Consider the following 12406-nt stretch of genomic DNA (forward strand, 5'->3'; position numbering starts at 1 on the left):
GGCAGCCTGTGAATGGTGCATGGAGTGCTGCCGGCCCCACGTTCAGCCTTTGAGGAAGACTCAGCACCACTTCACTGACCTAGGAAGGACTTAAAATGAGCATTTTCAAACCCAGAACCACCACAGTGGATCGGTGTGAACCTTACGCTGATTTTTCAGGGAATATATTTTGTGAGCCTTCGCTGAGCCCTTGGAGGAGGAGTGCTGGTGAAACGCAGCAGTGTCCCTGGAGGGACAGCACCTGGTAGTGCTGCTGTCCTCTCCCGAAAAACCCCATCCCTGAGCCACAGCTACACCAACCCCACTCTTTCTGAGCCATTCTGCCCTGTGCGGTGGCAGGGCTGTGTAAAACAGAGTTTGTTTTCAGTTCTATAGAGAAGCTATAGAGAGTTTCAGCATCAGAGGTAGCATCAGCACCTCTGCTGACAGGCCTCTTGGATATCCCTTTCAGGAGCAAAGCCCCGCCATTGCAAGATGGTTCAGGAGGTGCATTCAGGCAGCAGAAGGTCACCCGGCACTTGGTGGCCGGACACACGCAAAGTGGCAGAAACGCGAGCAGAGGAGATTTGGCAAGGTGCTAGTTTAGGGAACAGTTCTGGCTACTGGAGGGAGTTGCTGGCAAGGGAGCGCTGGCCAGGAGCCGGACTGCAAACGTTGCAGCAGTATTTCCACTCGCTTTTTGTGCAGCAGCCATTTTCCCCACTTGCTTCATGCCCTGGGCTAATTAGTGAAAAAGCTGGCATAGAAGCATGTTTAAATGGGGAGACTGAGGCAAGGCAGGTGGGTGAGGTTTGAGCAGGAGATCCAGGTTAGCCCAGGTCTGTCTGGCAGGGCCAGGGTGAGGGCAGCAGCTTGTGCCTGGCTGTGTGCTCGCAGCTGGACGTCCATGCAGGCACCCAGCTGATGTCCCCTGGTCAACCGTGCATCTCTGGTGCACCGGCACGGCGTCAGGTGTGTGCATGCACGGGGGAACGTTGCTGTGCACCACTAACCAGGACGTGCTGGGCTGCCGCACTGCTGCTAGCTGGAAAAATTAACAGATAAATAAATGATTGAGGCTTGGCACACAGGGCACACGGAGCCTGCACAGCCCGTGGCGGGACAGGCAGAGGGGACTCCAGCAACGCAGCAGACATCCTTCCCCAGCACAGCGGCTGTAGTAATCCTTTGCTTCCAAGCCATGACAGTTGTCTTCGTCATGCCCAATTAACCAGCCGTTCAGTGAGAGGCTGAAAAACCTATCACAAACAAGTTGCCTAAAAAAGGCGGTGCTTTTTTCTTTCCTTTTTTGGCTTTTCTTGGTAGACACAGCGCCGCAGAGGATTGTTTCTCTGCGATGTCCAGAGCTACACGTCAGTGGGGCTGAGCCACACATTGGGCCTTCCCTGCCAGACCTGCATGGCTGTGGATGGTGCCACATGTTCAAATGGCCGTGAGCTGGCAGGTGCCTAATGGCCTCACTCTTCATTTTGTTCATTTTTTTTTTTAATTTTAACACAAGCGTCTCATATTTGCTAGAGCCAAGCACAGCCTTCCCTGTGCCTGGGTTTGCCCTCCAGTCAGCAGCCCAGGAGGTCCCAGGGGACCCCCACAGCAGTCCCTGGGCCAGGCTGGGGGGGGTCAGGCTACGGGGCAGCTCAGCCGCGTGGAGCTGGGGCGGTGGGAATCAGTTAAATCACCCCTCTCTTTCCTTCTCACACAGGTCGCACTGCGCAGGCGGTTGCGGTCCGAGCCAAGGCGTTCGGCTTCAACGTGATATTTTATGACCCGTACCTGCAGGACGGGATAGAGAGGTCCCTCGGAGTCCAGCGGGTCTACACGCTCCAGGACCTGCTCTATCAGAGCGACTGTGTCTCGTTGCACTGTAACCTTAACGAACATAACCACCACCTTATCAATGACTTCACGATTAAGCAGGTAATTTGCCTCGTGCACAGAACCGAGGAGAGTGCTCTGCTCTTCAGTGGGCAAATCCCAAGCATCGGTGCTGGCCATGAGACCCTCTGCGGTCATGGCCGCAGCGAGCGAGTGCCTTAGTGCCTACGGGCTACCTCTGAAATAGCTGGTGGCACCCAACAGACTCATCTGTCTCCCCATGGTGTTTACTGAGGGGTAGCGTGCTACCAGCTAAGCAAGCCCTACGCCAGTGGTGTGGAGGTGATGGCGGGAGTGGATTTTGTTTGCCGATACCAGCCAGAGCTGGGCTTTCCATAGAAAACCCACATGGGGATTGCTCTGGGGCAGGAGCACAGCCGCTCAGCATGAAAAGCGGGGTGCAGTCCTGGCCAGAGGCGCCCTGGGGCGTCTGCTGCTGCGTCAGCGCAGGGTAGGACCGGGTCACTGCACCAAGCTCACTCTCATCTCTTTCTCCCCGGCTGCCGGCAGATGAGGCAGGGAGCATTCCTGGTGAACACGGCGCGTGGGGGACTGGTGGACGAGAAGGCCTTAACTCAAGCCCTGAAGGAGGGACGGATACGAGGGGCGGCGCTTGACGTGCACGAGTCTGAACCGTTTAGGTAAAGCTCTGGATTTTTCTTGGGTTGCCGTCTGTAGCGGCGTGGCCGGGGGGTACACAACACCCACTTGCCTTGTCACACAATGCCAGCGCTGGGGGACAGTCCTGCTGGTTTGAGAAAAGGCCCGGCACCTTGCAGCATCCATCGGGCATGGGCTGGCACTGGCATTACAGGTGTTTGAAGGGACACTGGGAACTTAGAACAAGCAATCAGCCTGTGTTTAAAAAGAAAAAAAAAAGAACTCACTAGTGCATGAGAACAAATTTACTGCATTGAGTGTTGGGCATTTTTGCCCGCAGGCTGCTGCTGCTAGCTGCGAAGTCGTCGGTTGTCAGTGGGAGTGCAACTCCTCTCACCGCAGATTGGGGATGGGGGTAGTATTAGTAGGTTGCTTGTGTTTTCAGAAACAATTTTTTAAAAAAATAAAGTGTGCTCCTACAAAGGGGGAGCCCCCATGTCTACCCCCTCCCACCTTGTGCTGGGTGACCCACAGCCTGTCCCCGCATCCCCATGCGGTTGCAGAGACACTCCCAGGCGTTTATTCCTGTGGGAACATTATGAACAACTTTCAGCCCTGTTGGCTCTTTTTTTTTGGTTTATTTTCAGTTTGCGCCCTGCACTGGAGCCACGCTTCCTCCCCAGAGTTTCTGTGGCCATTTCGGTCTGGCAGGACGCTGTCGGGCTCCTTCCAGCCCAGGTGCCGTAGGCGAGGGGCTGCGGACCGAGGCTTGCATATGCAGAGGGCAGGCCACAAGCCTTTTGCCATTCATAACATATTTTATTCTCTTTCTAAACATGGATTAATCTTTCTTTTTTTTCTCCCTGCTCCCAGTTTTGCTCAAGGTCCGTTGAAAGATGCTCCTAATTTAATCTGTACTCCGCACACCGCTTGGTACAGCGAGCAGGCGTCACTAGAGATGAGAGAAGCTGCTGCTACTGAAATACGGCGTGCGATCACAGGTACCCAGCCCCACGGAGAAGCTGGGCTTAGCTCACGTGTGCACCTGGACTGTGAGCCAGGAGGGGTAGAGGTAGGGCGTCACCCTGCCCATGTCTCAGCAGGAGACTGGGAAAGGGGTCTAACCCTGATTTTCTTCCCAGCGAAAGAGCTGAGAAACCAAACTTTACCTTTCTGTCATTTGGGCATGTTTGTGCTTGGGTGAGGGGTTTTTGTGGGTTTCGGTTTTTTGGTTTTTTGTTGTTTTTTTTTTTACAGTAACAGGGCACTTGTGCAGCATGGCAAAGACTAGTGTCCGTGACTGGGAAGAAGAGGACAGTAAAGCAATAATTGCTGCCCCTTTTAATGGTGCTAACCCAAAAAATGGTGCAGACCATAGCTGACTGCATGCCAAAACCAAATCCCAAAGCAGTGAAGGCACCTGTGTCCCAGCTCTTGCTGTAACTGAGCTTGCTCCAAGACGGTGGGCACGATACTCCAGCAAATGAGTGGTTCTCATCCTAAAAATTGCCCTCCTGTTAAGCTGGATGGCATAGCTTCATGTCTGGCTAGCCCCTGCTTTGAAATCAGCAGGCTCAAGGCAACAGCTTTTCTGAAAGCAGAGTTGGGAATCGGGGTGGGAAACTTGTATCCAACCCTGCACCTCAGGACAGCCAAAGCATCCTCCTGAAATAAGGGATGTGGGATTTCCACGCCTCCCCCAGCTGCCTTTGTACTAACAAATATAATGAAGTGGAAAAATTGTAGCTTACTATTAGAGGGTGATAAAGCTAGGTCTTGCCTGACACATACTTACCTTTATTACCATTTCCAGGGCGCATCCCAGAAAGCCTAAGAAACTGCGTGAATAAGGAATTCTTTGTCACAACAGCTCCGTGGTCAGTAATAGATCAGCAAGCAATTCATCCAGAGCTCAATGGTGCCACGTACAGGTAAGCCGGAGAACGGGACCACAGCCCCTGCGGCAGCAGGTTCCCTTGCAGAGGTCGGGTTTGGGATTCCAGCTACAAAGAGAGCATGAAAGCCCAAGCAACAACTTCTACAGTGTCTCAGCCGATGACTGCAAAGTCCCCCTCCTTGGGGACCAGTAGTCACAATCGCTGGGATTACTAACACTGCTTGATTTAACCACGGGTTTTTAAAGCGTCCCATTTATAAAGCCTTCGTTCTGGTGGTCCTGCAGTCACTTGTGTGGCATCTCCGTAAGTGCCAGGACCCCCAGACCCATAAACAAGCAGGACATAACTTCTAAACTGAAGAAGCAATTGCAGATTTGCTTTGCACTTTTGTCTGTGCACTGACTGCTTGGGCTGTGAGCCTGGCCCAACCTGTGGGTTAATGAGCCAGGGTAGAAATTCCATGTATAGGTCCATAGTCAGATGGCCTAATTTCCACCTAAATCCCCGAGATTAGGGTTACTTACTACTCCACTTTGGATGGCTCAAAGCATGCTGATAGGAGACATTAGACATGAGGACTCAGCTGGAGCATGGGCAGCCTTCAGCGTATCACCATGGCCAAAAATACTCTTGAGATGGTACAAAAAATGCCCGTGGGGCACATCAGGTCGTGTTACAGGGAGGAGGCGGGCAGGAGCGCATCTGGCAGCAGAGCCCTTGAGAGGGCAAAGCCCCGAGCAACGCCTGTGCTGTGCCCCTGCACTCTCGCAACTGCCTGCAGGTCACAGGCAGTGATTGCTCACTTTGACTAGCAGAACGTGTAGACTGAAACATCCAAACCCAGTGAAAGCATCCCTGTCGGTGCTGCTCCTGACTGCTCCGAAGCATGTGTGCAATGCCGTTACCCTGGGGACAAGCCGGCTTCCCAGCTTAATCTCTGCCTCTGCAGAGTGCTTCATCCTTGCTAAGCTCCTCGGGAACCACAGCCCCGGTGCCCCTGTAAGCTGGGGTCACCTAAGCTCCTTGGGAACCGCAGCCCCGGTGCCCCTGTAAGCTGGGGTCAGCTCACCACCTTCACGGGCAGGTAAAGCTTCCCTTCGCCTCCCCGCTCCCCCTCTGCCTTTCCCTAAGGCGATGGCAGCAGCAGGGAAGTGCTTGGGTACCTCCCCGCATGTCCAACAGATGGAGGGTTTTGGCCTCGCTGCCCCCACATCACGTCTTCTGTGCAGTCAGCTCAAGAAATTCTCATTTCTTCTCCTTTCTCAAACTCAGTGTCAGTTTTTGGAATACGTGTAACTCACCCTGCTCTTAGAAAGGAAGATGGATTAGATCGAACTGCATTTTTCAGCTGTGCTCTCTGGTTAGATGAGAAAGATGCAGCTCACCTTCCCTCCCTAGAGGGAAAACTTACAAACCGGGTGTAGGTGTTCAAAGGCATTCACGCGCAGGGATGATCAAGTCGGCGTGCTAGCGTTTGGCATTTCAGAGAGCATTCAAGATGATTCCTTACCCAGTTTTTCAAAAGAGAAAGGGTTCCTTATGGTTCAACAACCTGTTAGAAGGTACAGAACAAGATGCAGTCCCAGTATCGTAGTGGAGGATGCTTACCCAAGACACGGCAGCATTGGTTTAATTTAACATTGAGCTATCCCTTGTAATTTAAAAGAAAAGCTGAACTCGGCTCTAGTAGAGAAGTGGCATCTCTTTGCTGCTCGTTTTCTCCATAGCCTCTGCAATGGTGGTTGGGTGATTGGTCTGTGGCGAGCTCCGACGTGACAAACCCGCCTCTCTCTGTCCCCTCTCCCAGGTATCCACCTGGGATGGTCAGTGTCGCACCAGGAGGAATACCGGCAGCTATGGAGGGCATCATTCCCGGAGGCATCCCTGTTACTCACAATCTTCCCACAGTGGCACATCCTTCCCAAGCTCCATCTCCTAACCAGCCCACAAAACATGGGGACAACAGGGAACATCCCAACGAGCAATAGCAGATAATTTAAAAATCATTCAATAAACTTGGGACCAAGAGACATTGGAAAAGAAGTTATACATGAACTGAAAAAGAATTTGATACGAAATTTGTAATGTTGATTTTGGACAGACGCATCATTGATGTTCCAGTGTTAACGACAAAGTGATAGCAGTCAAGACTGGGGAGAAGCCCTGAAGAAGTCACCTGCTTACTGAAGCGCTGAAAACTAGGATGTGATACGTTAATGATCAACTTCTGTTATTGTGTGTTAAGTTTCCTTCATCTGTGCATCAATCACATGAATAAAAATAGATTTTTTTTTCCCCTCAATTCCTTGGGAAGAACAGGGCTTCTGCACCTGTTTTCAAACCATTGCATTAAGCAATCCTTACAGAGTTAACATAGAAACGTAAAAGGAAACCATTATGTGGCTTCAGCCCTTTCCTTACTCTTGGATCTGGTTACTTCTTCTAATGGGAGGCATCAGTACTGGCTTAGAAGTGGAAGGAAAAAAAAAAAAAACAAAAAATCCTTTTTGCAGTCTCACAGGGCCAGTGATGTGTAACAGACGTTCTTCTGCCAGGTTTAAGTTCTAGCCATTCCAGCCGGGATCCGTGGGATGGGGAGGGCAGAAAGGGCTCCTGGCAACAGCCGCTGCCCTCCCCGGCTAACAAAAAAACAAACTGCCAGTCTCTTCTCTGCCCAATACACTGAATAAAGTAGCTGTGCATTCACCTACGCCCTGCAATGATGCAAGAAAAAAAAAAAAAAAAGAAAAAAAAAGAAAAAAAGAAGAAAGTATTAAGTTTCACACACTATTTGTACTCAAATATATTTTCTCAGTTTTAAATCTGCAGCTATTTTATCAAGTGGAAAAAGTCTTGAGCTGGAAAGGGTTCAAGAATAATGTTGCATTTCCTTATGTCTCAGGAAACACTTTTTATGGTAACTTGTCAGACTGTCTATGAACAAAACCCACTTTTTTAGACATTGATAAAAGTCTTCTTTTCTTCACGTGATATTTTATACAAGAACACTTCAAAATGTGTTATTAGATGTGACTGATTTTAACAAATCCTATTAGATTTGTATCAACTAGTTACATGTTATATTCATAGTCTTTTGTGAATCATCGCCTTTTTGTTTTTAAAAAGATGGCCTATTTTGAGCCTTTGTATGGGTACATTCCTGTTTCTGTGACAAAAAAAAAAAATCTTAAGCTGTCCCAAACAGAAAAAGAAAAAAAAAAAAACACAAAAACCAATGGCTATCAGAAGTATGTTTTGTTTTAGTGTGTTACCGTTATTGTATTTGTTTATTGTAAAGGTGGACATTTAGCGTTCAGTGCAGTTTTCAATAAAAAGTGATAAAATTTCTATAATTTCTTGAAGGTAAGAGCTCTCGCTGCAATCTGACTAACGCTTTAAGCTGAAGACATGGAGAGTGCACAGAAAGGCACAGAAACGCAACTCTGATCACACTGTGCCCTCCTCCGAAACTGAGTACGATTGCACAGCGGAGAGCAGGTAAGTTTTCCTCGAGTCTGACTTCGGTACCTCTGACAGCAGCGGGGACCCGCTCGTGTCACAGTCAGCAGAAGGATGACACTTCAAGAGCGCCGGGATTTGCTCCAGCCGAGGATCTGTCCTTGGCTTCCTGCAACTGGCTTTGAGAAACCCTGTAGAAACTCAGTTCAAGCTTGCTGCGTGCAGATCAGTTTTAAAATTGCACTGCTGGGGAAACGCTTGCTGAATTCCATTTCCTGTGGAGACTTTCAGGTGGTGCTATCCATAAGCTGTAAACTTATTCGTAATTTGTGAATATTTAAAATCAAGTGGGACATTATATGCAGCCTAGGTGGAAAAAGATTGTTATGGGTTCCATTAAGCTATGAAGGCAGCTACACCTCAAACAACATTTTTTGTACATGCTCAAGAAATGAAGCATTAACAAACCACTGGGGAACAAAGGTGAAAACATGCCTGAGAGGTGCTAGCAGCTTCAAGCCTCGCTAGACAAAAGGCCCGCTCCTTCCTTTCCACCCTGTCCTTCACGCTGCGTCAGAGTGCCAGCACACGTGGCGTTAGATGGGGCAGAGAGCTTGGTCTGGAAAGGGACTAAAAAAAAAGCTGAAACCAAAAAAGTGTCTAGGTTACAAAACTCTGTATTTTGTTTGCTTTAAATTAAACTGAAAACTAGTTACCAGCTTCAAACACATTAAAAAAGAGGTCACCTTTCATAGGTGAGTGACCACTCTGTCACTGCTAACAGCAGACCAGTGATTATCCATGAACACCATGAGGATCACACAGGTTAGTTACAGAGAAGGTGTTTGGGAAACACTGAAATGACAGTAAAAACCAAGAGGAAAACATTTAATTGATGTTAAGGTTTAGATTTGTTTTCAAAAATAAACTAGCTCTGGTACTTTCATTTGTTTTTAACTGAGCAGTTGCATCCCCGATGGGTGCAAGTACTTCCCTGCGTCGCAGGATCTCGTGTGCCGGTGGTTCCTTGTGCACTGCCAGCAGTGGACTCCGCACCAGGACCGCGAGAGGCTTAGCTCAGACCCCACGGAGAACAGCAAACGCTGTTATTTTTCATCCAACACCCAACCTCCCTCTCAACCAAAACCAGGGACGGACGCAAACGCAGGCAGACAGCTTCCACCGAAGTGCTACAAGCTCAAGAGCAGAAATGAAGAGGTCCCAAGGGCTACAAACTAAAGGACACGTTTTGGTAACAGACTGCGGTTTTAGGAGTCCCCTCCACTGTTGGGTTCCAAGCGCCCGCAGTGCAAACACCAGCAAAATGCGCAAAGAGAAGATCCGTGGAAGTGGAAGAGTATCATCGCAATCAAGATACGCCGAAGCGCCGGGAAGTGGCACGCTGCAACTCTCAAAACAGAAAATTACTGGGCGAAGAAACGGGAAACAAAGAGTTGCTGCGGAAGTTGTGCCGTTCCTTTGCTGACAGAGCCGTACTGCTGTTGTCAGGCTCGAGGCAGGCAGGGCAGCTCTCCATTGATGACGGATGTCAGACTAGCTTAAAAAAAAAAAAAGCAGCTTGAAGGTGACAGACACACAAAAAACAAAACCACCCCTAAAAAAAGGGGTTAAGGAAAGTTACTGAACAAAAGGGGAAAAAGGAAAAGCGGCAATTAAATAAGGGTCTCTAAGTGCACACAAACCTATTTTGTTAATGGAGTAAACATAAGCTAGTAATATTTGCCATAAGCCATGCAGCAGAACTTTGGAAGAATCCAGAATTACTAAATTTTAATATATTAAAAACAAAAGAAATACAGGGATTTTCACTGAGGAATTCATAAATAAAACCAGAAAAAGCGACCAGATGTAAAGGAGGTAGCAATGAAAAGCCAAGTTCTGTGCTAGAAAAGCGTGTGCTACTGCGAGCAATAATATGAGGAAAATAACACTGAGAAACCCAATTTTATATATGTACTTGGCTAAAAGAGCAGAACTTGCCGACAAGCTGCAAGGTAGCATTTGCAAATGAATCTCAGTATTTGTAAACTTTCAAGTATGTAATTCAAGGAGAGAACCCATTAACGTACACTGACTACTGTGCTAGCACAAAGCAGGGGTTTGCATCTCTTTAATCTACAGGTACATGAGGTTTGGATTACTTTGATTTTGAAAAAGATACTTCACCAGTTCCGAAATGACCCGTGAAGCGTGTTAACCTGAACATACCATTTTACAGCACATCAGAACAAAACAATAATGATCAAGAAAGCCAAGAGCTCTGAAGTACCAGGACTGTCCTCTCATACCAGAACTAGATAAATATCGGAGAGCACGGTGCATGCTTTTGAAAAACAGCTGAACTGACTGCACGGTGAACTTCCACTTGCTATGGCGAAGTGCTGGCGGGGGACGGGGATCGTCGGGCCACAACGCAGGCTGCCCACGTACAGCAACGGGAGATAGGAAAGGCGTGCTCATCGAATTTGGCTCAAGGTAGACTTTCACATTGGTTATTCTCCCCATGTTACAAGGAAGCTTTACTTCCTTAAACGGAACAGTACTGCAGAAAGCAAAGGGGGGGATGTTAAAATTCTGCGCAGCATTTTGCACACCCCTTGAAGTAGCCTACTAAAGGTAGGAGCTTATCCTTTTGTCCATTCAAATGGTGGTCTGCGCAGGGAAGCTAGTCCTGAGTAAGCTAGGATCTGAATTTACAGCGATCTGGTTACTGAACGAGACCTTCTAAAGCTGGCGTGCTTGGTCCTGAACTAGAAGGACCTCCAGAAGTGTACTGGGTTACACCACGAGAGAGGAACGATGCCACCAAGCACACGGCGCAGGCCAGCTCAGATCACGGAAATTCTCATCCCAGCTTACTCTGCCTTCAGTTCCCCTGACAGAAAAGCTTTATGTCCTCCACTAGATGAGGTATAAAAGGATTTCACGGCAAGGTAAGGAAAAGGACAAAAAAAAAAAAAAAAATTTAGAAAGCAAACTTGAAACAGGACCATATGCTTGTGAAGAACCTCTTTAGTATCTGCGGTTTGCCTATTTAGTTCAGGTAAATCATACGTACATTGCAGATAGGCATGCATTCTTTTACCTGAAAATTTGCACATGCACCAATCAGAGGAGATCTAATGGCCAAAAAAAAAGGTGAAGACATTTCATAATAAACCTCAATGGAATCGGGGATGGGAAAATTGCTAAGTTAATACAGTACTTCATTATTTCTATACTTTCGGTGTCGTCACCAAGTTTCTGTAGGAGTTGTGCACATTTCAACACCATCTAAGCAGCATTTGGAAGAAAAAGCAGCAAGTTCCTCAGGGTTTCCATAGCTCTGAACTACATAAAAATATGTGCTATGGGGCTTCTTTCCAAATTCTAATTAAAACAATTTCATCTACTGCAAAATTCCTTATTCAACCACCACACCATCAAAAGTGCTTTTCCAGAGAACCTGAATTGCACTGTATATGTAAAAACTGGCATTAACCTTTAGTGTTTAAGTGAGATTTTTAGATAAACTTTATCCATTACAGGTTACATGGCTAAAGTTATCAAATATAATAAAATTTCTACTGGAGAATATACTCTGAACTTACAATCTTAGGAACTTACATAAGTTTAAGTATGGCCACATCAATCAACATGCAAGAAATTCCCAGGTTTACATACTGAGAAATATATAACACAGTGCTTTTAAAAACAACTTTAGCATAGATTCTTCTTTTTAATTAGAACTGCCAAGTGTGTTCTCACTAGATTTAATGACCGAGGAGTAACCCTTTAAAAAGGTGTTTTTTCATTTGCAGCAATGTTTAAGTTGATGAAAGAATAAATGATAAAATGATTCATGGTTTGTATCACAGCAAGACGGAGTGTTGACAATACGAAATTCTCAATCATGTCCGAGTTCTCAAATTTCACACAATTTTGTTTAGTGTATGCTCACTGGAATAAAATCCCTATATTTTAGGTCACTTTTCTGAATAAATATTCTTACGTATACTGAAAGGAATCTATTAACTATCAGAAGAAAAAAAAAAGGCAGGAAAAAAAAAAAATCTTTTTCAGGAAACAAAACATTTCACTCAAAGAAAAATTTAGCTTCTCTTCCAGTTTGTTCTGTAGAGTTTAGATTTTATTGTATGGGCACAGCAGTAACTAAAATATTCGTAAAATCATTAATGTATTTTTGCTTATGACTTGCTGTGGATATTTTGTGCAAACAAAAAAACCTCACAATCTGACCTGGACACTAGTGAGATTTCACATAAAAGGGCCTTTCACGGAAATGTGTCAGAGTATCTAAAAGGTGATGTAGAATACCAAGTTCTACTGTAAAAGAATCTCGGCGGGAAGAGATATCCATCTAACGTGTGCTTTCATAAGTGCCCTTATTTGAAAAATTCTTTGCAATAATTAAGATGCTGGTATACTTTTCCTATTACACAACCTCTTACACAACCACATGCGGTACATTTATAGACAGATTTACAATCAGAAAGAAAAATGTTTTTTTCTGTCTTGATAATAAAATTAGCTGTTTTTTGTTTCTTTTTCTT

At 46.6% G+C, this 12406-nt stretch overlaps 1 protein-coding gene across 1 annotated transcript in view; it reads left to right on the top strand.

Annotated features, from left to right (window-relative positions):
- Window positions 1-6413, top strand: part of CTBP2 (C-terminal binding protein 2) — a 15906-nt gene extending 9493 nt beyond the window's left edge. The window contains exons 5-10 of the mRNA XM_009583598.1: window positions 1596-1619; window positions 1703-1917; window positions 2386-2516; window positions 3349-3476; window positions 4289-4406; window positions 6181-6413. Coding sequence (XP_009581893.1) covers window positions 1596-1619; window positions 1703-1917; window positions 2386-2516; window positions 3349-3476; window positions 4289-4406; window positions 6181-6361 — 797 coding nt within the window. The 3' untranslated portion in view covers window positions 6362-6413. The remainder of the gene's footprint in view (window positions 1-1595; window positions 1620-1702; window positions 1918-2385; window positions 2517-3348; window positions 3477-4288; window positions 4407-6180) is intronic.
- Window positions 6414-12406: the final 5993 nt, after the last annotated feature.

Source organism: Fulmarus glacialis, unplaced genomic scaffold, assembly GCF_000690835.1.
Source record: "Fulmarus glacialis isolate BGI_N327 unplaced genomic scaffold, ASM69083v1 scaffold4648, whole genome shotgun sequence".
NCBI classification, from domain to species: Eukaryota; Metazoa; Chordata; class Aves; order Procellariiformes; family Procellariidae; genus Fulmarus; species Fulmarus glacialis.